Raw genomic sequence first — 26,349 nt, 5'->3', positions numbered from 1 at the left:
ATCACTTCTTTAATGGTAGAGACTGAGGAACAGGGTGCTGTGTTTCAGGTAGCTTTGGCTGAGCTAAGCACAGAACAGCGACTACTATATGCGGGAGGGAGGCGTTCAGTTTAAAAGCACTTGGGTTTTTGCGGCTATATGGGTTGAGGCTCAAGAACGTGTGGCTGTTTGCCGCTAACTGACTCACACTTGTTAATGTTGTGACTCTTTCAAGCAGCGTAAAAACCTGGCAGACGTAGGGGAAAAAAAAGATTGGGATGGAGATGAGGAAAAAAGAAGGAAGTGGTTTCTTTCAGAATAAAAGTCAGGAGAGCAAGAGAAACAGGCACAGGAAGGTTTCAGGGGCTAAAAAATAAGAATGTGTGAGAACAGTTTTGGATATCACAGAGACAAAATAATAAGAATAATCCTAAATTTAATTACATGATAACTTTTAAACACAGTATTTGATAAAAGTAATCAAAAGGACAACTTCTGTTGGTAGAAAAAATCAACATACTCCAATATAACTACTGGATATACCTTAATACGTACTCATACTGTCAAATTAAAAGTCAACATTAGCATTCACTACTTCACCAATACATCAAAAAAAATACATGAAATGCACTTAGTCTTCACCAGCAACAAAGTATGATATGCTAGCATGGGTTAGATGGGCAGAATGAAGAGCAGCACAGGTGGAGCAGCAGAGGGGTAGAGGAAGAAATCTGAGAACAAATCACATCAATCAAAAATAAAAAAAAATATCACGTGACAACATTTGTGACGTGATCAGCAAGCGAGTCACAAACTTCATGAAGAAAACCAAGCAGATGGACGGGAGGAGACCTGGAGGAGTCCCCGTCAGCAGGTCAAAATCTTTTGTTTTGCTTTAAGCTCTCACAAGGCTTCTGTTCTATGTTGGCGTCACTAAAAAGTGCACCTGAGTGAAAGAGAAACAATAAAATAAACAGATCTGTTCCTTAGTAGTGTAGATGTTTTTAACATTTAGAAACGTAAAAAAGGTTTTAGCTAACCCCAAAGCAAAACACCCTTCATCCTTCCACTACTGTACTATCTTCACGTGTCACATGACCACTCCTACGATGTCTATTTTCTATAGACCATGGAAGCTCCCCGAGCTTCTACAATGTAGCATAATGTTCATTTCAGTAATCTACCCTGTCTAAATGTTGGCTGCTTATCAAAAGGCACTGAGGCAGAACTAGCCTGGCATTGAGCATCAGCACTTCTGCTTTCTAAAGCAAAGCCTGGAAAAAGTCTTTAAGAATGAATAACTTTCTGTCAGAGGATTAACGTCTACAGCTCTGCTCTCACAATATACCTTCCTGCCAAATATTAATCTTTTCCAGTTCTTGTAGATCCTTTAATTTCACTCCTGCCACTAAATTACTGCTTCAAACTCGTTTTAGGGCAGTGTTTGGACAAACGAACAAAAATCTCATGTGCAGGAGGCACTCATCAGGTGGGTTTGGACAGCATGCACCTGTAAGCTTCACAGGTACATGTTTTCCAAGCTGGCAGGTGGAGAGGTTTAAGATAAGAACATGAAGATTTTTTCTCATGAAACTCGCTATATATTTAAAATTTTCAGCCAATATGAAAGAGAAGTCCCAAAACTGCTGATAAAGACAGTGTGATATGTTTGGAAGCCCCTGTTGGAGCTTAATGATTAAGTAAATCTTGAGACTAGAAGATTTTTTCCTGAGATTAAGAATTGATTTTGACTGGTCTCATTTACAAATTAGAATCAGCTTTGTTTATAAAATTAAAGAAACTTCTATCCCACTGCTTATTACTAAACAATTTATTGGACCCCTTAAAGCTGAACTCTGTCTGCTTGAAACAAACACAGTGGTCAGTCTTACTTCGTGTGAACTGACAGAGGATTTATCAGAATCAGAATCAGAATCAGAATACTTTATTCATCCCGAGGGAAATTTGATGTCACCTAAATGGTAAATGGCCTGTATTTGTATAGCGCTTTACTAGTCCCTAAGGACCCCAAAGCGCTTTACACATCCAGTCATCCACCCATTCACACACTGTGATCATTGTGTGATATGAAATGTGTAAATCATTTTGTATAAATGCCAACATCAGCAGTTTAGACGTTAACTGACAGGCAGGGAAGAAACAGAGAGAGCAGTCATCAACGCAAACACCACTGCATTTCCAAACTCAAAGGGAGGGGCACCTCTCGCCAGTCTCCTAGTAAGCCGATCCGCCCCTCTCCGGTGGTTATGACCTCCTCTGTCTGTGGAGGACCGTATAGCAGAAGGAGAGTCTGTCAGAGAGGCTGAGGCTTCAGAAGATTCACTGACCCTCCCAACTTTAACAGCCACAACTTGAGTGGATGCAATGCGAGACTTTCAGAATAACCCAGAGAGGTTTTTCCAGCAGTTGAACTTCAGAGGACAGTACTGAGTGTTTTACAGCTCTGCTTGTTTTTGCTCTTTAACTACAAATGATGTATAATAATGATTTGAAAGGCACACTATAGCTTTTCGGTCTGATTTCTTCCCTCAGCACTCCCTATGTTCTGAAATTTGTGAAATTTAGCTTTGCTGCTGATTACAACTGCATTTTAGCCACGAGATATCAAGAGGGGAATTAAACGAGTCTGACTGGATATAAAAACACACACCTAACTGAACATAATCAGTATTAATAAGCTTAAATATACTCTTAAAACAAGGAAAACTGGCAGATCCCAGCTTTTGGAAGGCTGGCCACAAGTATTGTATGGAAAAAAATAACTTGTTGACTAATTTGCATGCATTTATATCTTCGTGTAACAGCTCATAAATCACTCTAGTAATCTACTGCTCATAACCTTTTTTTTGCTTTAGTGATTCCTTAATTTTTACACTTACAGAGTGCTAGTTTAGCCCACTGGTTGAGTGGGTGACGATATGCAATGCAGCAGAAACGCAGTGGTTTTAGTCCAATATCAAATAAAGGCAAAAATGGCCCCCCTGAAATTTTTTTCATTTTTTCTTCTTTTTTTTTTGTACATTTGCACATTGATAACTATATATAGATATTTACGAATTTGACAGGTTCAAGCAAAGGCAAGTGATGAGCCTGTTGCACCCGCTGCTCTCGCCCTGGCAAAGCTGTCATTTCAGCTGGTCGTGCACGGCTCCGTGTTTGTAACCTCGTGAAGGTGTCACGGCCGGTGCGACTCAGTTTGTGTATAAAAACACAGACGCTGAGAGATTCCCAGATCACTCAGAGGGAGAAAACTAGCCGAGCAGCAATGAAACTGTGAGAAATATGACGCAAACTGGAAAAGCAGAGAATTCTCCTTCAAAGTAAAAAATTGTGCCTTACTGCTGTGACCAGCACATTTCAAAAGACTCAGCTTTTACCTTGAAGGCAAACAGTCTCTGGTTCATGTTTCACTACCACCGTGCGAGTAAGTCCTCCACAGACTAAGCAAACATTCAGCAATCTGCACACGTATTTTTCCTTAGTCACAGCTGCATTACCACACGATAAAAAGCCATCCTGATGACAAAACAACAATTTTCTAAAAGTAAAGATCCACTTGGGAAAACACTGATGTGTTTAACCGGCTAAACTGTACAAACATCATGGTCAAGAACATGAAAGGCGCCTGTAGCACCACATTGAAATGTGCTTCACACTTAAAGAGACACGACATGGATTACTGCGTTGTGTGTTATAAAGCAACATTATTGTTACGAAACACATGTCACAACAAAATCAAGCCTTGAGGTCACTACTGAAATTTAAAGTTTTGTCTCCTTTTCTTCTTTTTTTAGATGGAGTAGTGAAAACACTCAAGTCTTGATTTCACGTTAATTTAACTGATGAACCGATGGCACATGGAGTGAATGGGATGGAGAAGAAGAGGAGGCTTTGGAGATTTGGGCTGACAGACTTTTGTGTTTTAAGTATTGACTAAACATTAATACTACTGTCAGCATGCTGCTGTTAAAATCTGTTCTCTTCTCTATCGCATGTGCTATTGGCTCAAACAGCTGTCAGGAAACATCTGGATGGGGCGAGTGAGCTGCTGCTGAACAGAAGCGAGTGCAGCAGAGAGGATGAGGTGGAGCTTCATGCCACTGACTGTTTCTATAATGATTCGGGTGTTCTCAAATTAGGCACTTTCTGTCTAACATGTTCTCTCATTAATATGAAAATAATCCTCTTTTCTCCTTTGTGACTCATTCTCCTCCATGGATGGGGAAGTTGTTAAGCAGCATCCATTTTGAAGTAGATGGAGACCAAAAAGGATGAGCTGTTAATGCTAATGAGCTGTAAGCAAATGAAAGATGACCAGTGAAAGAGGAATCAATGTTATATTGGAGTTAGTGTCAGGCTCTGGTGACTCTGTCCAACCCCTCTGAGGCACTGCTCTGGGGAAGGAGCAACTCTCGCTCCCCTCCATTCTTTGGGGCCCCCAGAGGGCCCCTGTGTCTCTGTGTGTTACTGTTCCCACTGCACGCACAGACTCCTTCACCTCCACGTTGCGCACGGAGGGGTCAGGGGCAGCTTCAGGCCAGTCAGGCAACTCCTGGTAGCCCCCAGCCTTGGCATTCAACAGGTGGGAAAGTGAACCCAACTGGAAGTGGTCTCGATCTGCAAAAAGAAGGAAAAACAATGCAAGCACACACAGAGATCAGTGCAACAGAAAGAGCAGAGTCACTCTTATCATAACACAGAATCACAAAGTTCTGAGAAAGAACTTCAACAGCTTTGAATTTAGTTAAGCTCCACTTCAAAGTCATCTCCTTGTGCACCTCTGGACCCAAATCCTTTTTTGACTACATGCATGTGAACTCAAACTGAAGAAAACATTAACTTGTGTGGACCACTTCCATTTACAGCCCAGAGACCAAACAGGAGTTATTAGTGGAATTCAATTCAATTCAGTTTTACTTATATAACACCAAATCACAACAACAGTCACCTCAAGGCACTTTATACTGTACAAAATTCAGACGGAAACCTCAACAGCTGGATGACACCCCGTGAGCAAGCACAGGTGGGAAGGAAAAACTCCTTTTACAGGAAGATACCGCCGGCAGAACCAGGGACTGGTAGGGACGGCCATTTAGCCCGACAGGTTGAGGGAGAGGGGAGGGAGAAAGAACAAAGGACAAACAGCTAGAAGAGTGTCTAAGTGTTAACTGTGTCCTCCGTCCCAAAGTTGGAGGATCGCTGTTTCAAAGAAGAAGAGTGTGTATCACAGAGGGTACAAAGTGGCAAACAGGGAATTAAACCAAGGGAGAGTTCTGGAAATACAGACACCCTGGAAGTGATCCAGAGGAGCACAAGGAGATGACCTCAAAGAGGAAATCGGGATGAACTTTTAAAATCTCAAATCTCAAGACTTTGCTCTGTAATATGAGGATGAGTGGATTCTCCTGTCTTTGTTATGATTACTGTCAGGCTGCTGCCACGTGAAGATCAGAGAGCTGCAGGCAAAACCGCTGGATGTACTTTAGATGAATAAAAAGATGGACAGAATGTTCATGTGAAGAATAAAAATGCTCCCGGTGTAAGGACAGACTCACAGTTACAAAAAAGATGCGTGAATGCTCTGGATGACCTTTGGCTTTTGTAAAACTGTATCCTCAAACAGCTCTTGGACACATGGAAAAAAATCCCTCGTTCATTATTTCCAAGCTGTTTTGTAGATTTAAAATTGGAAGAAATTGAGATAATAATCCCTGGAAGCTTAAATCACAATACTTGTGGAAAAAAAGGATCTTATTTGTGTTGATATCTGACTGAGTTATGACTCTGAGAAGGATACGTTATATCTGATGCGGAGCCGCTGCTGCAGCTGCATCTGCTGGCTGTGTAGACCAAAACAGCCCATAACTTCCTCTTTCTTTCACTTTAGCTGTTTTTGCCTCAGGTGTCTCAACGTACAGAGAGACACAGAGCAGCAGGAAATTATGGCTCAATTTTCTGTTTAATTGATTGTGACTGTCTCATGTTTGTTAAGGCGGTTCATGACTGATGGTAATTAAACGCTAATAACATTGCTCAAACTATTTCTGCCATTATAATTTTCAAACAGCCGCAATACAAGTTCACAAACTAGAAAACAAAACTTACTGTTGACTTGCTTCTGTACCTTTAAAAGGAGACTCAAGGACGGGTGCAGGTTTGAGGGCGAGGAACAGCTTTTTAGCATACTTGCTTAGGGCTCCACTCTTCTCGGTGGGCACGATGAGTTGGCGAATGAAGCGTGCCCGGTCGCGGATGTCGTAGTTCTGGTCGTATTTGGCCAAGTTGAGAACATACTGCGTCAGCAGTTTAGTCTGAGGGGTGAAGGGACACGAAAGGAAGGTGGAAGAACAGTAAAACAACACCTTATCTACTGCGTTACGTGCATGTGCAGTGTGGGAGTGTATGTAGCTGTGGATTTGTTTGAGAGGGTCTAAGAGGATAGGACTACTGCATTAGTCTTGAGCCACCTCTCGTGTCGTAATATTTTATTAGAACATAAAAAAAAGATGTGACTCACTGAAATGTGCAAACATACATGGGAATACTGTATAAGGCAAAAACAAGAAGCTCGAAAGTCAGTATTTGGTATCACTATTCAAGAACAGTTCTCCTTGTTTCTTGAAGGACATTCAAAGCCCTTCTATGGATGTTGGCTGACCTTTGGTGCAGTTTTCTGTCACGATGAGCTCACACTGCTTCAGAAGTGCTGAGGCCCAAGCTCTAGGAAGGCCAATCCATAATTGACAATTACGAGGACACACCTGTGTGTTTTCTTATCCAGGTATGATTTTACTGTACAGGAAATGTGTTTGGTGTCCTGCTAAAAAGGACCTAAGCCATTGCAGGTCAGACAATCAGATGGTACTGCATGGTGGATCAAAGTTGACAGTCTTTTTCTGCATTCGTAATTCCATCAGTTTTAAGAAGATCTCCATCACCACTGGCTGAAATGCAGCCCCATACCATGACAGAGCCTCCATGATGTTTTACAGGTACTTGAAAGCAGTCAGAAACGAGCGCTGGACTGAAAATAAGTGGAAAAGAAATACCTCCAGAAAGCCTGGAGAACTTTTGCTGAAGACCACTTCAAAAAACGACTCTTTAGAAACAGGAATTAGGTGTTCTCAAATGACTCAAGTCTGTTTGTTAAATGAATGAACACATTTTAAACACAGACAGACTTCCTGGTATGAAACTTTCACAAAGAAAAACCAAAGGCATGTAAATATCTGGATACACTGACATGTTTCTGGTTTCATGGATTCCTGTAAGACCTCATCACGTTAAAAGAAAAAAACATAATTGGTGATAGGAGATTGGTGAAGGTTTGCAACTAGTCTGCAACTAATTTATAAGAAGACAGAGTCCCTGATTGAAAGCTTACTTGAATGATAAAGCTCAACACTTTTTTTGGAAACCATTTGAAAATTGACTCTGAATGTGACATATTTGAGTTTTCTTTAACTTGGTCTGCATTGCAGAAAAAATCTAAGAGCACTTTTAATGAAGATATGCAGCGTAATGACTGTGTGAGAGCGTCACTGGCTTTATTTCTAGACTGCAAATTTACACAGTGCATAAGTGTAGGTGGCAACAATGTCCCAGGTGAGACTGGAGAAGGCAGGAAGAAGAGTGTGTGTGGACGCCACAGAGGTGTGTTTAGTGCGTTCTGTCACCTGACAGCAGCCTTGTTCACACAAACTAAATGAAAGCCAACATCATGCTCAGTCATTTATGCACAATACTGCAAGATCATTTTTAAAAACAACACGTTGGATATTGAATATAATCTCAAATGTTTCTTTTTTTGTGATGGTGATGATTTGAATCAGCAGACCTTGTTGATGTGTATTCACACTTATTATCAGGGAGAGGCAGCCAGACTATCACCATCCTTAATCCTCCCAGCTGCACCCTGCTGCTGTAAGCAATGAGCCTAATTTAATTAAAGATTAGATTTTGCCTTTACAACAGTGTCTTTGCTCACTAGCACAAATATCACTGCTGACTTGAATTTTCAAGACAAAGGGGATATTTGAGTAATTTATTCTGTGAAGTGAAATTAAATGTGTGAGTTGAAATGTTTTTATTCTGGATTAAATTCCTCTTCCTCTAAAATGTTCATACAAATGGGTCAGACTTTCCTTTCAGGTGTACCTTCTGCCACAAGTTTGTTTCTAATAAATTCAAACTTTTGGGGTTGAAACTGGTGTATTTATAACACCAAAACAAAACAACAGTCACCTTAAGGTGCTTTTATTGTAAGGTAAAGAATCTACAATAAGAGAGAAGACCCCAACAATCAGACGACCCCTATCAGCAAGCACTTGGTGAAAGTGAGAAGGAAAAACTCCCTTTTAACAGGGAGAAACCTGAAGAAGAACCAGGCTCAGGGCAGGGCAGCCATTTGTTGTGTTGTTGTGACCAATTTGTGGGTGAGGGAAGGGAGACAGAACAAAAGGACAGCCATAAATACTAGTGACAGAAAAACATGCCATTCCCACCTGTTTGGAGTTGGTCAGATATAGCTTGGCTGCCAAATTGATGATCTGAAGCTTCACAATGTCCTCTTCATTAGTGAATGACTTGGCCATCTTCCTTAGAACATCTGGGGCGATCTTAGGTACATGCTCACAGTATTCTCCAATCAGCCACAGGATACTTGCCCGTGCCATTGGCACCTGAGAACACAGGTTGATAGCAAACTAACACTGCTACTACAGAGGGATATGACTGGCAGAAACAGGTTTACCGTCAATGTAAACGGTGGTTCAAGAGCCCGAGTCAATTAGTGAACACTTAGTTGATACCTGGTTTATAATAATAGATACTGAATGAGGCATTGAGGTAAGCTACCATCTGCAGGTCATGAAAAAGACTCTTACCTGAATGTTGTCGGTCAGTTTCGCCATGTGCTTTATGATGTCGCTGTGCTTCTCCGGCTGCATCTGCAGCAGCTTCTTGATAACAACCACTGACTCGGCAACCACCAACTCTGCACAAAAGAAAGAAGAGTCACTCGTTGAAATCAGAAATGAACAATAAATACATACTTTTAAACATCACTACTGCTCCGAGTCAATGTGTGGAAAGTATTCAGCATTCATTTACCAGTTCATTCACACTAGAAATTCACACTGTTCACTTCATTCTGTATATTTGTTCAACTGTCATGACATTAAGACATGACCAAGACAACCTGCTGAAGTTAAAAAACGAGCAATGCAGTGAGGAAGAAAGGTGATTTAAATGATTTTGAACGTGGTATGGGTCTTGATGCCAGACGTGCTGGTTTGAGTATCAGAAAGTGCTGATCCGCTGGGATTTTCCTGCATAACCAGTAACCTATAACCAAGTTACGCTGAATGCATAACACAGATGGGCTACAGCAGCTTCAGACCACAGCAGGTGACTGTACTGACACCCAAGAACAAGAAACTGAAGCTGTAATTCACACGGGATAAAACTGGACAATAGAAGAGTGGAAAAATGTTGCCTGGGCCGATGACTCTCCATTAATGAAACAACATTCAACAACAATCAGAGCATGAAAAATAACATGAAAGCACAGATTCAACCTGCCTTGTATCAACAGTTCAGGATCCTGGTGGTAAAATGGTGTTGGGGGATATTTTCTCGACACATTTTAATCCCCTTAGTATCAACTGAGCACCATTTAAATGCCACATCCTACCTGATTATTGTTGCTGGCCATGTCTACCACTTTCATGACCACAGTGTACCCATCTCCTGATGGCTGCTTCCAGCAGGATAACATGCCATCACACACATCAAACAATCTCAAACTCATATCTAGAACATGAGAACGAGTTCACCGTACTCCACAGTCATCAGGTCTCGATCTATTTGATTAGATTTTTTGGAATGTATTTTTCTCTTTTTACTTTTAAGTCTTGTTTTTGATGTTATTTTGCCATCTGTTCATACAATATGTACAGTTTAAAGAGTGTCTTATACTAACAAATAAAAAGACTCACCATCTCGGTTGGAGAGCAGCTGCACAAGACCGTTCAGACATGTGTCCCTCACCTCGCTGATGTTGGTAGCACAGCGACCAATGGCTTGGATTGTTGCAGCCACAAAGTCTTTATCCATGCTTTTAATATATGTCTGCCAGAAAAAAGCAGCCACTCTGCATATTAATTCATACAGGAAGACAAAGTTGGTTGCTGACTGACTGCTCTTCCTAAAACATGACTTATATTTTTTAATTGTACCTGAAATTCTCTGAGGATGGTGGAAATGTTTGTCTCGTTGGCCAGATTGGTTAGAACCTCCAGCTGCAAATAACAATAATAAGAATCCATCATGTTCTCATATCTCCACAAACTGCTAAAAACTTCTGACCATCTTCAAAAAAAGAGAACAGAAAGCAACCTTTAGGACTTTGATCTGAGTTGGATCTGTTGAGCGGATGTAGAAACTCTTCAGATATGGTTCAAACATCCCCTGTGACACACAAAGACAGGAAGAACCTCCATGAAGCTTCGTTAGAATAAAAATACCATTTAAACACATAAATATAAAACAGAAGAAAACAGAAACACCAGCTTTAGCTCACCCGTCTCTTAATGGACATTGTTGCCACGTTCTGAAGAACAACATACTGGACTTCACTAAAAGAAGAAGACACAGAGTAAGTAGCGATCGAGGATTATTATCCTGATAACTGGTAATTATTTTGCTGTCAGAAGAAAACAAAATTTTTGTCTGAGACAGGCTAAGAAGCGAGGGACAAGGAGGAGCTTTCAGGAGGTCTCTAAAAAAATGACAATATGCAATCCTGATTCTTTTTTATCATCATTTCAACATCCTCATGACTTTTCTGTCACTGATCATGACTGAAATCACACCATCACAGACGCAGGACGCATGCATCAAGTGCATCGGCCATTAAATTGTTCCCCTGTTGTTATTTAACCCACTTTAGTGCCTTATTTGGGACCTCTCTCCATCAATACATGGCACTTTAAACAAATGAATTGTATTCTTTACCTGCATCTCTCAGCTTTTAAGTGATTGATAGAGTTTTTAGATTTTACATGGACCTGCTCTGACTTGTTCTTCTTCCCTTGGTATGTCATTACAAAAAACAAAAACAAACAAAACTCTTCTGCAGCTGTATCAAGGAAATCATTAGTATTAAGAGAAGTATTAAATTTCACCACGATTCATAAAGATGTTATTCTCACTTATAATTGAAACTGCTTGCAGTGCTTAGCCGCCAGAGTGCTAACAGCTGAATTTCTAGCTTTAAGGCAGAACAAGTGGCATCTCTACGAGTTGTGTTTTCTGTTTATTTTAACTTTTTTTTTGTCCGATCTGTCAGAAAGAACATATTGTTATTGCTAGTAACAGCTTCAACATCTGGATTTCAAAATTAAAAATGTTGAGGGTAATGTGACCTAGCTTACTTTTTCAAGCAATAATTCTTAATCTTATGCAAAAACTAAAAGAATTCCAAGAGACGTTTCACAATTGGCCTCTACTTGAAACTTCTGGCACGTTTGTAGCTACCCCTGTACGCCACAAAACGTAGCAAGTACAAATGTTTTAAAAACATTCCTGTTAAACATCAGCGCATTATTATTTAAGGCAGTAAATCCATGTGGTTATTATGCGAGCCCGGACGCCACAGAGTCAATAGCAATAAGTCTAATGAAAAATAAGGTATGGTACAATGAATTTTGGACGACTCTCCCACAGAGAGATGCTGGTGTTTGGTCGCTGCTGATTGATGATCCCATTACAACACACCCTGAGCCACAGGACCACTTGTGCAATAAAAAGCTGACAGTGTGCAGGACTTACAGGCAACAGGCCACCGATGTGCGATCATCACTCCTCATGGTTTATGAGTTCATGCTTACTTCAGCTTCACTGGGCTCCCTGTTTAATTTTACTTTCTGCTTCTAGGCATCAGCGATCCATTTTATTACGCTCACTTGTTATTTTGTTGTCATACTGTTTTCCACTTTGCTGAGTTTTGTGGTTGTTAAATCTTTTTTCCCCTCCCATTTAGCTGTGTATTTTTTCGACATTTCAACTTGTTTCCTGTTACTTTCTCCAGAGGGGAGGGTGTTTTAATTTTGGAAAATGGCGATACAGTGATTTGAAAGCAATTTATTTTGAAATTATAGACTGTAAAGCTCACCTGTGGCTCCTCAGGAGACGGACCAGGGCCTTGGCAATCACACCAACCTCCGCTTTAGGGGCCAGATGGAAATACAGCTGAGCCACAGCCATCACCACCTGGATTGTGTAAAGAATGAGAAAACAGAAACTTTTAAGTCTCACACAGTGACATAACCTCCCAATGTAAAAAAAAGAAAGAGGTGTAATGGTGAGTGTTGGGCCATTAATGAGTTTTGTTCTCTATTGAAAATTCATTCATTTTCAGCAGTTAATTACCAAGGCATCACTACCTTATGCTTATGTTGCACTGGAGATGACGAATGTGTTTGGATTTATTCTGCTCATGTGTTAAATATACATGAACAAACTAAAGCAAATACAGATTTGCTCTCTATTTACTGCTCTAGCAGTAAAAAGTTCATTCAAGAGGCAGGAGTTTTAAGATGCTCAATATGCATTGGAAACAGTTCTTACAAAGCAGAATTAATTGTGTAGATCCAATGCAGCATGTTAAAAAAACCAAAAGCGCATATGCACTGGAATGCTGACTGGTTGAAAAGTGGGCCTGAATAGGAAATGGAGCAATACTGGAGTTCCCCATGAAGACGACAAAGTACAAAAAAGCTCAAAAAGCAGCATGAGAAGCACCAAGAGCAGTGGACAGCTTTAATTGTTTCACTTTATGACAATGTTTCCTATGTTTTCACTCCTGTATGGTGACCCTGAGAGTTCAAATGCACGGAAACTTAAGAAAACACCAGCAAATAGAAAAATGCTGCGAAACCACAGAAAACACAACCAAAACTGAATAACAAACATTGGCTGTAGAAAAAACACAAAAAGGTTTTTGAATGTTTGTTATTACCCGTTTACTGTTAGCCTGTCACTTTCACAGCTGTTCCCAAAAAACACTCCTTATATGTTTTGTGAGGTTTTTTTGTGACATTTTGTGGCATTTGTTCTGTTTACATTGAGTTTTATTCTAATTGTGTCGCAGACATCATCATTTATTCCACATATTTTTAACAATGAGTCCTGTTGACTCGACAACATGTAGACAATGGCTGGATCACACAGGACCAACGCACAACCACGCTAGTCTTTTGAGAGAAAATAATGTTTGAGGCGTTCATAGGTGTGGTTGATTTCATGTGTAATTCACAAAACTTGCTCTGTTTTTAGTTAGTTTCATATCAAGCTCAAATGTTAATAGATTCTATAGTTCGGCATTAAATATCAGCTGTAAATTGCATGTCACAAACATTACTTTGCGGACCTGATTCTCCTCCTTATATTTCGTGGTTTGAGTTCTCACCTCTTACACATGCTGATAATCCTTTTTTTTTTTACACCCAAACCCAGTTCGTGTTGGTGCAATGCGTTAGTAAATCTGGCCCTAAACCCTTTACAGGATGCTTCCTCATCAGTCAGTCACTTCAGCCACCTCTAAACAAGAACTCTGAACAATGTTGGGAGAATCAGGTTAGAGTATTGTCCTTGTCCTTTCTTATATGTAGCACACAGCAGGAGACAACTGGAAATGTTCTATTTGTTTCAAGAAAGGGTAGACACATGGGTAGACACCTGAATCTCAGTTGATATTCATGAAAGAAGTCTGAATTGACACAGACCATTTCTGATTGTTTACTGGTAAATTTATGGGCTGTAAAGAGATGCAGAGCTGAAAAAAATGATAGTCTGTAGGTTTGTCACCATGAGACTAAGCTTCAATGCTGGAAACTTTAAAGTAAAAAAGACCAGGTTGTTGGTCTGCATCAAAGTCAGAGCAGTCAGACTGGAACCAATGACACTTATTCATACCTTCATCACCTCTACACTGGACTACTGTAATTCTCTCTATTTGGGTCTTCAACACTCGTCTCTCCATCGCTTGCACTTAGTCCGCTTGCTGCTGCGCGTCTTTTAACAGGTGTTAGACTGTATGAACACATCACTCCAGTTTTAGCAAATTTACACTGACTCCCTGTAAAATATTGTATTAATTTTAAGATTCTTTTACATACTTTTAAATAATATGGCGCCTAGTTATTTAAATGAATTCCTCAACATGTATGACCCCAAAGGAGCACTGAGATCATCTAGTCAGATGCTTTTAGCACAACCAAGGTCTCGATTGAAACATAGAGGAGATCGGGCCTTCGCAGTAGCAGCACCCAGACTCTGCAATAATCTGCCGGAGGAGACTCGTACTTCAGAGTCTATTCAGTCTTTTAAATCGCATCTTAAAACTCACTTTTTTACTTTGGCTTTTAATTCAAGTTCAGTATGAGTACCATCAGGCCTGTTTTATGTTTTTATTGTTAATTCACTGCCTTCTTATTTATCTATATTTGTTTCTCTATTTTTTTTTTCTTGTTTTTAACCAATTGTGAAGCACTTTGGTCAACTCTGTTGTTTTTGAATGTGCTATACAAAGACATTTTGAATTGAACTGAATTTGAATTGACTGTAGAAAACTTTATATACAGTCATTGGTTGGAACTGATACCTGCAAATATGCAACTGTATGAAGTCATCACTGGAAAAGGAAACTATTTGGTTTTCCATTTCATTGGTTTGATGCAAAGCAGGTAACCACATAAAGAGCAATTACAGCTCCATGATTGACTTTTCCACTTCATGCAAGATAAGCGAACACTTGTTGGCTCAGGAATGGGAAAAGTGTTTCATATTTTATTTCACCACAAGAAACCAGCTCGCCTACAGCAATACAAAGGTTGGATAATGTGTGTGACGGCAGAATTTCACAATATCTAACATGGGTCAAAACAGGCTACTCAAGGTGACCACAGCAGCACTAATGCATTGTGATGCTTTATTAATTTCCTTGGGGAAATTGCCCTCATTTTTGAGCAAGAGGTCAGCTCAGATTAAATGCTGTACACAAGGACACTTACCATTAAAATGCTTAAGTGTCAGAGGCTTTATAAGTTGAATGAAGACCTCATCTACTCATTAAGAAATGATTTTAGAGGGCACAGCCACTTTCCATGGTAGTGAGTCAATAGACTGAGTTTTACTGCAGGAATGTGTGTGTATAATTCAAAAGAGCAGAGGTCTCACAGCTGCGTTGCGGCTCTGCAGGAGCGGTTTGGTATTCCTTAGTAGCAGTCGGTGGTCTGGATCCATCACATATGGCTTCCTCTTAGCCATGGCAGCAGCCTCGGCCTTCTTCTCCTTCTCCTCTTCGTCTTCATCCTCATCTTCATCTGAGCCGTAGAAGGTCTTATCGCCGCTGCCTCCCTCCTCCAGCAGGGACTCCTGCAGAGAAAGTGATTCTTGAGGAGTGCTTTCAAGTTATAATAAAATTTTCACTGCAAGATGCAAGTAGATGTATACTTAAGAGTTCTGCTGTCTCATCCTTCCCAATTCAAGTGTTTAATCCTAACTTCTATGGCCACTGTAGGACTAATGTGTCAGTTAAGAGAGATAAAAAGCATTAAATTTACACCCCTTAATGGCTGTGGCCAGCCGGCATGATCTGATATTGTTTCGATCACATCTTCATCTGCCCCAGAGTTTTCGTGTATCTCTAGAAGGCTGTCAGCCCACGCTTTACCTTAGCTGTCAATGCTGTGTGAGAGGTGTCTGCATCTATTTAATCTGGAAAAGGCTATATAACTTTGTGAAAGGAGTTTAAGGTCAATAAGTCAGAGAAGCTCCCGTCTGACCGATGACAGTGATACTGGGTTGAATTGTTAAGGATACTTGAACTTTTCTGTGTGAAAGACTGCTGTTTTTGCTACTGTTAACCTGTTAGCCTCTGTTAGATACTGTTAGCTGCTGTTATCCGGTGTTAGTAAAACTGTTGTTGTAGTGGACACAATTTTTGGGACCCTGATGCTTTAGGGAATAAACTCATACAATGTGAGAATGTAATCAAACTGTTTATCAGATGTATATTGAGCTTCAAATGTATCAGTCTGATTTTTATGATACTCAAGCTTATCATTAGCTACCATTATGTTAGCTTAAAACTAGCTGCTGTTGCTCTTTAGCTGGCTCTTTTCGTCTGTTGACTGCTTATGTTATACTTGAGCCCTCAGTTCATCATCTGTATGCTTTTAGCTCCTCCTCTCTTTATCCTCCATTTAAGCCAACTTTCTGCTGATTGGCTGCCCCTTGCAAAAACATGGTTTGCTCTCATCGATATCACAACGAGGCAAGAGCAGAGAATGTGTCTGAAACTGAGCTCAAAGAGCAGTCTGGGGTTTTGGCTCACATGGATTACTTGGACCTTACATGAAACTTCAGCCATGTTTAACCTTCGAGCGACCAAATGTCTTCTTGTTAGAATGGTTTCATTAAATACTTTTATTTTTATATCTTCTTCTTAAGTGAGTTTGTACTGAACCTACGCTGTTTCCTACGCTGTTTCCACTCTCAGCCTCCACCACTCTCAGCACTGGAGCCCCCCAGGGGTGTGTTCTGAGCCCCCTGCTGTACTCTTTGTACACATATGACTGTGTGGCCACTACCAGCTCCACCACCATCATCAAGTTTGCTGACGACACCGTCGTGGTGGGCCTGATCTCTGATAACAACGAGACGGCCTACCTGAAGGAGATTAGGAATCTGGAGAACTGGTGCCAGAGGAACAACCTTCTAAACGTCAGTAAGACAAAGGAGCTGATAGTGGACTTCAGCACTAAGCAGGAGAGGAACTACCAGACCCCCGTCATCAACGAGTGCCCAGTGGAGAGAGTGGACAGCTTCAAATACCTCGGAGTTCACATCACGCAGGACCTGTCATGGTCCTGTCACATCAACACCGTGGTGAAAAAGGCCCGACAGCGTCTCTACCACCTCAGACGCTTGAGAGACTTCCAACTGCCCTCCAAGGTGCTCAGGAACTTTTACTCGTGCACCATAGAGAGCATCCTGGCGGGAAACATCTTAACCTGGTTCGGGAACAGCACCATGCAGGACAGACGAGCTCTACAGAGGGTTGTGCGGTCAGCTGAGCGCACCATCCGCTCCGAGCTCCCTGACCTGCACTCAATCTACAGCAGGCGGTGCTGGACCAAGGCCAGGAAGATCGTGAAGGACCTCAGCCATCCCAACAACAGACTGTTCTCTCTGTTGAGGTCGGGAAAGCGATTCCGCTCCCTGAAGACCAACACAGAGAGACTGAGGAGGAGCTTCTTCCCGCAGGCGATACGGTCTCTCAATCACACCACCACACAGTACTGACCCACACATATGGTTCTTACACACACACTGGACTTTCTGGACTTTGGTTTTGCACAACACTGGTCACTATATTCTTCATTTCCGGTTAATACTTGTACAGCTGCTGTTATTGTGTATATATTTATTTATATTTAGATTTCTTCATACATTCTTATATAGTTCTATATTGTGTATTGTGTATTTTGTTGTACAGTTATTTTATTTTCAACTTTAATTTATATATTTATCTTTATCTTATTCTTCCCAGTTAAATTTACCCTTCATTCTAATTTGTGTTGTACAGTTATTTCATTTTTAACCTTAATTTATATTTTATTCCTTCCTAGTTAAATTTACCCTTTTTAATTTTTCATATTTATTTCCTATCTTATTCATAGCCTTTTCCTTTTTTGTTTTCTTTAGGTCACGAGCAGTTGTCCAAGCATTTCACTACATATCGTACTGTGTATGACTGTGTACGTGACAAATAAAATTTGAATTTGAATTTTATATATGAGACATATTTCAAGATATTCTAATGACACCCAATTTGGTTTTTAATGTTTTTTATGTTAGGACTTAGAAAATGTAAATGATATAAGACAAATTATATTATTTAGACATACCTTGCATGTTATCTCTTGCAAAACAAACCATCTGCATTTCAATAACACTTTAAATCTTGAGTTCCGTTTGAGTGAATTATATATGCAATATGCAAATATACAGTAGAAAAACTACACTGATCAACATCAAGTCATGGTCGGGGTGTTTTTTTCCCTACTTTATTGTCTCCATTTAAACCTAAATCTAAACAATTCAATGCCAATATAAATTTTATAGCTGCAGATATAATTATACAGCTGGTTTGGTAGTCCACGATCTCATCGCTGCACTTTGCAGATGATGTGGTCTTTCTGGCCTCATAAAGAACTGATCTCAGTTCAATTTATTTATATAATGTCTATTGCCGCACGGTGCTTTATATTATAAGGTTTTAATAGAGAGCAACCCCCACAAGATAATTCTTCACGAGCAAGCAGCTGGCAACAACTCCCTTTAACAATAAGAAACCTCTGCCAGACCCAAACTCAGGGAGGAGCAGCCACCAGGTTTGTGTGACATACATATCAGTCTTGTTCACAAGTCGGGAACAAAGCTTAGCAATAGAGTGTGGAGCCATAGTCTCTATCATTCAGGAGACTAGAGGACTCAGACTAGAGGGACTAGTCCTCCACACTGAAAGGAGCCAGTTGAGGTGTTTTGGACATATCCTACTGTGAGGAGGCCCACGATATGCTGGACAGATTATATCTCTTGGCTTTGGCTTTAGTAATGCTTCAGTGTCCTCTCAGAAGAGCTGGAGGAGGTGGCCGGGAAAAGGAAGGTCTGGATGTCTATGCTTAGACTGCTCCTGCTGCGACCCAGAAAAACAGCAGAAAATTGGATGGATGGATAATAGGTCCTTTTTAAATTGTCTATGAAAGTCATGAAATGGAGAAAAAGGAGCGCAGTGTGGAAAAATGTCCTTATTGTAAAATGGCTGCAGCACATTTATGGGTAATTACTACAATAGCAATGTTGTGGAAAAAAATTGTTCCATTTGGGCCTAGTCACTTTTGACAAAAATAAGTCAACAGGTGTGTTTATAAAAACTGATAAATATACTGAAATCAGGTGGCAGTGAGAGAGGAAAAGAAATGACAGGATGATTGTACCACTGCACAGTCACAGTAGTAGCTAATGTACCTATACACCTCTGCTGCACCGTAGTCACCCAATATGTGATTCATATGCAAATTAGAAAGTAGTGACAAAACATAATGGCTAAACTTATTTCTAGGGTTGTAAGTTTGCGTGGAGCGTTGTAACAGGCAGTGATGAAGCCGGTGATATTTTGTTTATATTATATGGTAAAAAAAAATAAAAAAATTGTTTATATTATGTACTAAAATTCATCGATACAAGTAGAGTCTGCATGTTAGGTGTTACTGCTCCTCAGTATAAATTCACGTTTCTGTAACACACAAATTAGTAATGAAAGTATTCGATGAGACTCTAACCTATGAATCTCTTATTTTACCTGTTCAAGTGTGAACATCTGCTGCTTCTGTGTTTCTTACTTCACTCTCAGTTAAATAAAAACTGAAGACTGTCAGACTGAGGAATTGGTTAACCCAAGTGCAAGCAGAAAACTTGATGTATTTACAGAGAGTGAAAAAAGGCCACAAAAGGCTGTACAACAATGAAAAGAAAATGAACATCTCAAAATGGTCAATAAGATTAAATCCCCTAAACTGAGAGCGTCAACGACAGAACGCATGGCAATCTGACAAAGACAGACTAAACATACACTAAGAGGAAAGGATAATAAGGATTAGATGAATCAGACTTTTTAAATTCTCGACCGTGATCTCATGAACTCTTCCAATGAAGTCAAGTCAACGTGATTAGGAAAAGGAGGTAGAAGATTGGAAAGAGCAAAGTTGGAAATTGGAAATTTTTTGGACTGCTCTTCAGTTACTCACCTGCACCTTCAGAATAAATTTGCACAAGGAAGCGAGCTTAGGTTAGGTAAGGAACACTTGAACCAAGTAGGGTGGGAACAGATCGAAAGCGGGAAGTCACAACATAGAAAACCACATTCAAAAAGTGAAAGACGGACAAGGAAAAAACTCACATAGAACCGAGAATAACCAAGGATAATAAGAACAGTTTCACATTAGTCTATATGTTACTCATCAAAAATGTAACAGCTGTTGGCCTGCTTGCTTTCTCGTGCTGTGTGTTGCTTACTTACATTGATGTTTGGGTTGAGAAACTGCGTTCTGGCGTAGCGGGTTAGCATGTTGATGATGACGACCTGCCCCCACTCCTCAACATCAATCAAGAGATTACACAGCTTCCTGTAGTTCTTGTGGATTAGATCAATGCGCTCCGGACACACCTCTTCAAAAGCCATCACAACGCTTCCTGCCACCAACTGCAGTGCATTTCAGACCACACACATTAAGATAAAGTTCATGAATCTTCCTTTAGGAGGTTACAAGTTAGCCCTGTGGATTTTAACAATATCCATGCATTGTACAATTAAATCTTCAACGGTACAAAAAACCTGTAACTACTGACTGACTTCTGCAGTCTGTTTCTGGTTTTGTTGCATTTCCCAGAGAAAGAGCTAATGCAAAAACTGCAAGGTGAAAAAGGAGACTGGTTAAACAAATGATAAGCCTTGAAACAACCGGGGCATTAAACGCAATCTGGTGCTGTGCACAGCAGCTGGTCCCTGATATTTTGTGCACTGTGTGGTTTGCAAAATTGTATTTATCTTTGCTGGAAATAAAATCTGGAGAAAACACTGAATCAACAAAGAGAAGAGAGGAAAAACACACCGTGGTTTTGTCAGCGAGGAGTTTCTCTATGACTTCAATCAGCTGGTCTTTTTGTTCAGGATCCAAACTGAGAGGAGAGAAGAATAAATCAGTAAAAATGCATGAAAAATTGTTCCAGGAACTGTAAGTAATCATCCTCAAGGGTATAAAGAAAATGGATTTTACTGCTAGAGCAGCAATGGGTTCTCAGGAGTCTATTTTTTACTGCTAAAGTTTTACAGTTGCAGCAAGTCATATGAACATTTGATCTAGCAGGCCTAGTAGTTCTCAGACTGGGAATCAAGGCTCCCACAAAGAAAAAACAACAAAGAATTCATAAAAACTGTGTTTTTCTCTATCAAATTTATATATTTCCTACTGTGTTAAAGTTTGTAAAAAAAGAGAAATGGTCATATGAAAAATAAAGTTTCAATAGGACTGTACGCAGTCCTGTAAAAAAAACTAAGCACACTCTTACTGCTTCCACTGGAATTAAGAGGGTAAGTAGCAGACAGGTGCGGCTAATCAAATGCACTTGATGAATTATGACCACCTCCATAAAAGCAGACAAGTTGTTAGTTTGCTGGTCTGGAGAATTCAGATGTATGTTAACACAATATTGAAATCCACCCCAGAAAATTTGTTCTCTTTTGTATGAATGTCTGTTTGGGCTCCTAAAAAACAAGATGCTACATCTCAAAGGGTTTATCCTGATACAATAAAGCCGTGCAATGCTCAGAGAAGTTGCTAAAATCCCAAGACTACACCGGAACTGTTAGGCATGCTGGTGAAGAGGTGATGATTTGGGTTTGTTTTGCAGCCACCAGACTTGCAGCACTTTCCAGTTGACCATTTACTTCTCTGTATATCAACGTATTTTATAGTCAGTTATGAGGCCATCTGACTAACAGCAAACTCTTGTCCCAAATTGGACCATGAACTTGGAAAATGAGCCCAAATACACCAGAAAATCAGAATGAGTGACAAAGATAAGAATCAAGGTGTTGCAATGACCCAGTAAAGTCCAGATCTCAACCCAGTTCAAATTTAGTGGTGAGACCTTAGGAGAGCTGTGGATAAATAACCAAAACTTTATAATGACTGTGAGAAAAAAATATGATCATTAGTCGTTATAATAACTGATACACTAAGAGCTAGCAACTCAATAAATCATGCTAACTTTGTTTTATAAACCTAAAACTGTCCTTTTGGGTTCGTACCTGTATAGTTTAGGGATTGCATGTGCTGCGGTCTTCCTGACATACGGAGACATATCCGAAGCAGCTTCTTTGATGGCCAACATCATTATTGGAACGATGATTGTTACTCTTATGCTGGAGAGGACTCGCAGGGCGCTGGCTCTGATCAGCTGGTTCGGATCCTGGAGAAGTACAAAGTGGTGGAAAAATACACTTTTAGAGGTGGTGAAATGTTGCATTTTGTTCATCGCAAAATAGTAATAAAATCTAAAGGAGCAATCTGTAGTTATGCTAGCAGCTCTGTGGTGCTGTTCCCGGGGCTAGTAGTTCCTGCAGTTTTATGCTAAACTCAGGATGCTAACATGATCACAATGAATAATATAAAGGTCAGTCAGTAATGAAATACAACACTGTTAAGTAAAGTAGCTTACCACTTTTAGGAAATTAGCACTAAAACACAGCACTGCCATCGCTGGTTCTAATATAAAATGTTTTTTAAATTTTATTTATTTGGTCGTGATTTCAAGCCAATTTATCCAGTAATTCCAGATATTTAAATCAATTCATTTTCATTTCATTTATATAGCGCAAAATCACTACAACAGTTGCCTCAAGGCACTTTATTTTGTAAGGTAAAAACCCTACAATAATACAAGGAAAACAGAAAGCCCCAACAATCATATGACCACTATGAGAAAGCGCTTTGGTGACAGTGGGAAGGAAAAACTCCCCTTTAAGAGGAAGAAACTGCACAAAGAATCAGGCTCAGTGAGGGGCGACCATCTGCTGTGGCCAGTTGGGGGTAAGTGGATGAAGACAGCAGAGAGACATGGTGTGAAAGAGAACAATTAAATTAGTGCTGTCAGCGTTAAACTCGTTAAAATGACGTTAACGCCATAACCGCATTAAATCTCCGTTAGTGAGTTAGCGCGGATCGCCCCGTGCATGGGGCTGTATGGTGCTAACGCGTTAACGAACTAACCGCACTAACGCGTTAATTTAAGCAATCAATTCAGTTTCATTTAAGCTTTTTTTGTCCAAATGTTGTAAACAAGTTAGGCTTTTAGAGCCATTCACTCATAGTTAACGAGGACTATCGTGCAAGCTAGGTGAATTGCAGCTAATTTTTGTATAATATGAAGACGAGGCTTTAGAAAAATGGTTTATATTATCTCAAATCTAAAAAATTGTCACATATATAAACTGCTGTACCTTCAGACCTCGCTGAAACGTGGAAATTGAAAGCAGAGCAAGATCCTGCTGCTCCTCAGCGTAACGCACCAAGTAAACATAGACCAGCTTCTTCACCTGGAAAGACGAACAGTAAGAGGGAAAGAAGAAACAAATGTAATCGTTTAAATTTTAACAATTTCATCCAACCTATGTGTATTAGCTTAATTATTTTCACTGAGATGAGTCCAGTAAGGCACAGTTATTAAAACATGCAAAAGTGGAGAAGGAAAATGCAATTTTGTTTATATGAGATAAAACTGCACTCCACGGAGGTTTGGAAAATGTGATAAGATAATAGGAAGGAAAATGAAGAGTGCAGAGCCTGTAGCACATGAAGCAACATGAGACTAGGTTCATTACCAACCTCTATGTTTTTACAAGCCACGTTTTTCACCACAGCGGGGAAGAGATCTGATGCATTTTTACCTCGGGCAATCATCTGCAGAGAAAAGACGCATCCAAAAAGCATAACAAAGATTTCACAAGATGGCATTTTTCAAGCATTTCAATTGTTGGCAAGAAAAAATACATTTTTTATGTTTTATTTTATCTTTTGATGCTTTTTTTTGTGCTCTTGGCCCGGCAGGAATGATGAATGAAAAGATGGGTGTGGAGCCTCAGAAGCAGAAATCTGACAGAGTATGAATATTTAACAGCTGACTGCACAGTTTGCATCTCTTATCACAGTAGTTAAATCATTGGAGGCAGCCTTTGTCTTATGGCTCAGAGCACAGTTTTATAAAATGACTGCATTTTGACAATAATACCATGAGATTAATCGCCAGTTTTGGTATAGAGAGCATGCTTCTGGCCTTTTCTTAGTCTCAGAATAAGTAAAACATTATGCATTGTATGTTTTGCATTTAAAGGTTTGACCTTGTGCACCTGTGTACCCGCTGATCAGTGAAATCTCAAGGGGGGGAAATCTGCCCCTTTCTGCAATGTTAATGTTCCAGCTAGCCACTTACTTTAGTTAAAAAATAAAATAAAGATTTCCAGGTTTTTATGTGAATCTACACCCACTGGCCACTTCATTAGGCCAATGAGTTAACTATTCATCAGCTCGTTACAGCATCAGTGACATCATCAGACAAGATCAGTTAAATAATAACTAAAGTAATTTTTTAAAAATTATGGTCATTATTAGAGACAGAAAGGAGGATTATGGGTATGCTCACTGGCTAATCAGATGTCAGCTGTGTGCCTTGGTTTCACAGTTAACACTACCTGTTGCTAATCATCAAGATGGAGACTGCAAAGACACTCAGCTCAGCTCAAGGCTTCAAAATTGAAGTAATGACAGACATGGTGGCTATGAGGATCTTTTGTTTATCATCCACAGTAAACGTGACTTATTTTTGTATATATTTATTTTGTTTTGTATATATCCCTGTTGACTGTACGTTTTTCTCCTGTTTGCTATTTATTCCTGTTGTCTACTATTTATATTGTATTGCGGCAAAGTTGGTGTGGAGCACCCACAATTTCATTGTACATATACATTCTATTCTGTTCTCTGTTCTGAAATAGTGTTATACAACAGTATTATCCATGACATTTTTTAAAGCATGATAATAAACTTCATGGCTCACTCTTGATGTGATCCTAATTTCCCCATTGTGTCCATCTGATTTATACTCACAGCTACAATCCGCTTCATTGCCTCCAGCTTCAGGGAGTCTTTGTTGCTGTCCAGCATCTCTTTCAAGTCGTCATGTCTGTGGGAAGAAAACATTATAAAAATATATTTCACAGCATGGAAACCACCAAACACCCAGAATGCAACAAGAAGTACTGATATGTTTTACTTTTAAAGCTCAAAATTGATCAAAGACTACAGCTGTGACCCCAAAATTATTCTCTTTGAAGTAGGAAAGCCTCACAAAATAAAGAAACATTTGAACATAAAATACCTGGATAATTGGAACGTGGCATAATCGCTAAAACAAAATGACTTCTCAAACACAGACTGTTGATAAATGGGTAGAAACGAGTGTTGGAAATATTTTGGATGCAGCGAAGTAGAACAATACATAAAATAGAATACATTAGGTCTATCAGTATCATATACAGTTGTTTATTATTTAAATAAACAGTCTAGTGATTTTATTAGCCAAATGATGGGCCAGTGATCTGTGAATCAGCAGCTTGTTTGATAAATGATATTATTTCTTCAGCATTTTCTAATTGCAGATCGTCATATGCAAGGGTTTATCGCTGTTCTTTGGTTTTTGATTTTGATGTTGCAGTTTAAAGAACATATGATTACCACGCTAAATCAACAAAACGATGACCAAATCAAGTAAAATATTTTGTTATCACTTGCAGAGTTGAAAAGTATTACTAATTCAAAAAAATTATAATTTATCATATTTGTACTTGACCAAAAAATATAAACATAAGATTGTAAAGCAATTGTCATCTTCTCCAGTTGACTCTATATAAACTTTAATGATGATTCTTGCTATTAAACCACAAGATTTTAAACCATAGCAGAGAATGTCTACTAGCTTTTTCCTATTAACTTGTTCTTTGGGTATAAAAGCTTTTGCTGTTTTATTTTATTCAAGCGCAGTTGTACTTTGGCTAATGTTCATTTTCCACTTCAGGTTTTTAGATTACTAAACAGAAACCAAATAAAGATTTGAGGTGTTCGGATTTAGCTTGTAAAGCTAGTTTTCGATTTAGTTTTTACTACTTTTATTACTTTTGATATCAGTTTTTTACGGAGGAGGAAAAAAAAGTGGGCATGTCTTTTTTTTTTTTGTTTCCAGAATTTTGAGATTAAAGTCAGAATTCTGACTTAAATCTCAGAAATCTGACTCAGATTTTGGACATATCCTTTTCTTTTTTTTTTCTTTTTTTTTTTTCTTTTTCTAAGAATTTTGACTTTCATCTCAGAATTTTGACTTTTTTCTCAGAATTCTGGAAAAGAAGAAAAAATAAATGTGCCCACTTTTTTTCCCAGTGGCCCTAATCCTCTTCCTTAGTTTCTGTCATCTGATACTGCAATATTTACAATTTATAATGTGTATTATATATTTTATTAACATTTGCTGCATCTAGACATAATACTATTTTTGGCTTTGCAATAAGCTCTGCTAGCATACTTGCCTCTATCACCTGTTGCATCTATTGTACAGTTTGTCCATCGTTGAGTGCCAACGAAATGCTGATACAGCAAACTGAAAACGCAT

General features: G+C 39.4%; 1 protein-coding gene across 7 annotated transcripts in view; it reads right to left on the bottom strand.

Moving 5' to 3' along the window:
- The window catches only part of ap3b2 (adaptor related protein complex 3 subunit beta 2), an 82,905-nt gene that overhangs the window by 16,935 nt on the left and 39,621 nt on the right, over positions 1–26,349 (bottom strand). For 4 of the 7 annotated variants that reach the window (XM_080876199.1, XM_080876203.1, XM_080876197.1 and 1 more), the window contains exons 2-17: positions 24,795–24,870; positions 23,517–23,591; positions 23,132–23,227; positions 21,941–22,101; positions 20,742–20,808; positions 20,150–20,332; positions 15,241–15,438; positions 12,176–12,273; positions 10,583–10,637; positions 10,399–10,470; positions 10,239–10,301; positions 9,999–10,131; positions 8,886–8,995; positions 8,505–8,681; positions 6,125–6,311; positions 4,487–4,617 (exon numbers count right to left, since the gene is read on the bottom strand). In XM_080876199.1, the coding sequence (XP_080732325.1) occupies positions 4,487–4,617; positions 6,125–6,311; positions 8,505–8,681; positions 8,886–8,995; positions 9,999–10,131; positions 10,239–10,301; positions 10,399–10,470; positions 10,583–10,637; positions 12,176–12,273; positions 15,241–15,438; positions 20,150–20,332; positions 20,742–20,808; positions 21,941–22,101; positions 23,132–23,227; positions 23,517–23,591; positions 24,795–24,870 (1,882 nt within the window). Of the gene's footprint in view, positions 1–2,200; positions 2,261–4,486; positions 4,618–6,124; positions 6,312–8,504; positions 8,682–8,885; positions 8,996–9,998; positions 10,132–10,238; positions 10,302–10,398; positions 10,471–10,582; positions 10,638–12,175; positions 12,274–15,240; positions 15,439–20,149; positions 20,333–20,741; positions 20,809–21,940; positions 22,102–23,131; positions 23,228–23,516; positions 23,592–24,794; positions 24,871–26,349 lie in introns of all 7 variants that reach the window. The other 3 variants (XM_080876200.1, XM_080876204.1, XM_080876202.1) reach the window with 2 other exon arrangements.

Source organism: Rhamphochromis sp. 'chilingali' (assembly GCF_963969265.1).
Source record: "Rhamphochromis sp. 'chilingali' genome assembly, chromosome: 2".
In the NCBI taxonomy this organism is placed as follows: Eukaryota; Metazoa; Chordata; class Actinopteri; order Cichliformes; family Cichlidae; genus Rhamphochromis; species Rhamphochromis sp. 'chilingali'.
This window is presented reverse-complemented; position numbering and strand designations above follow the sequence as displayed.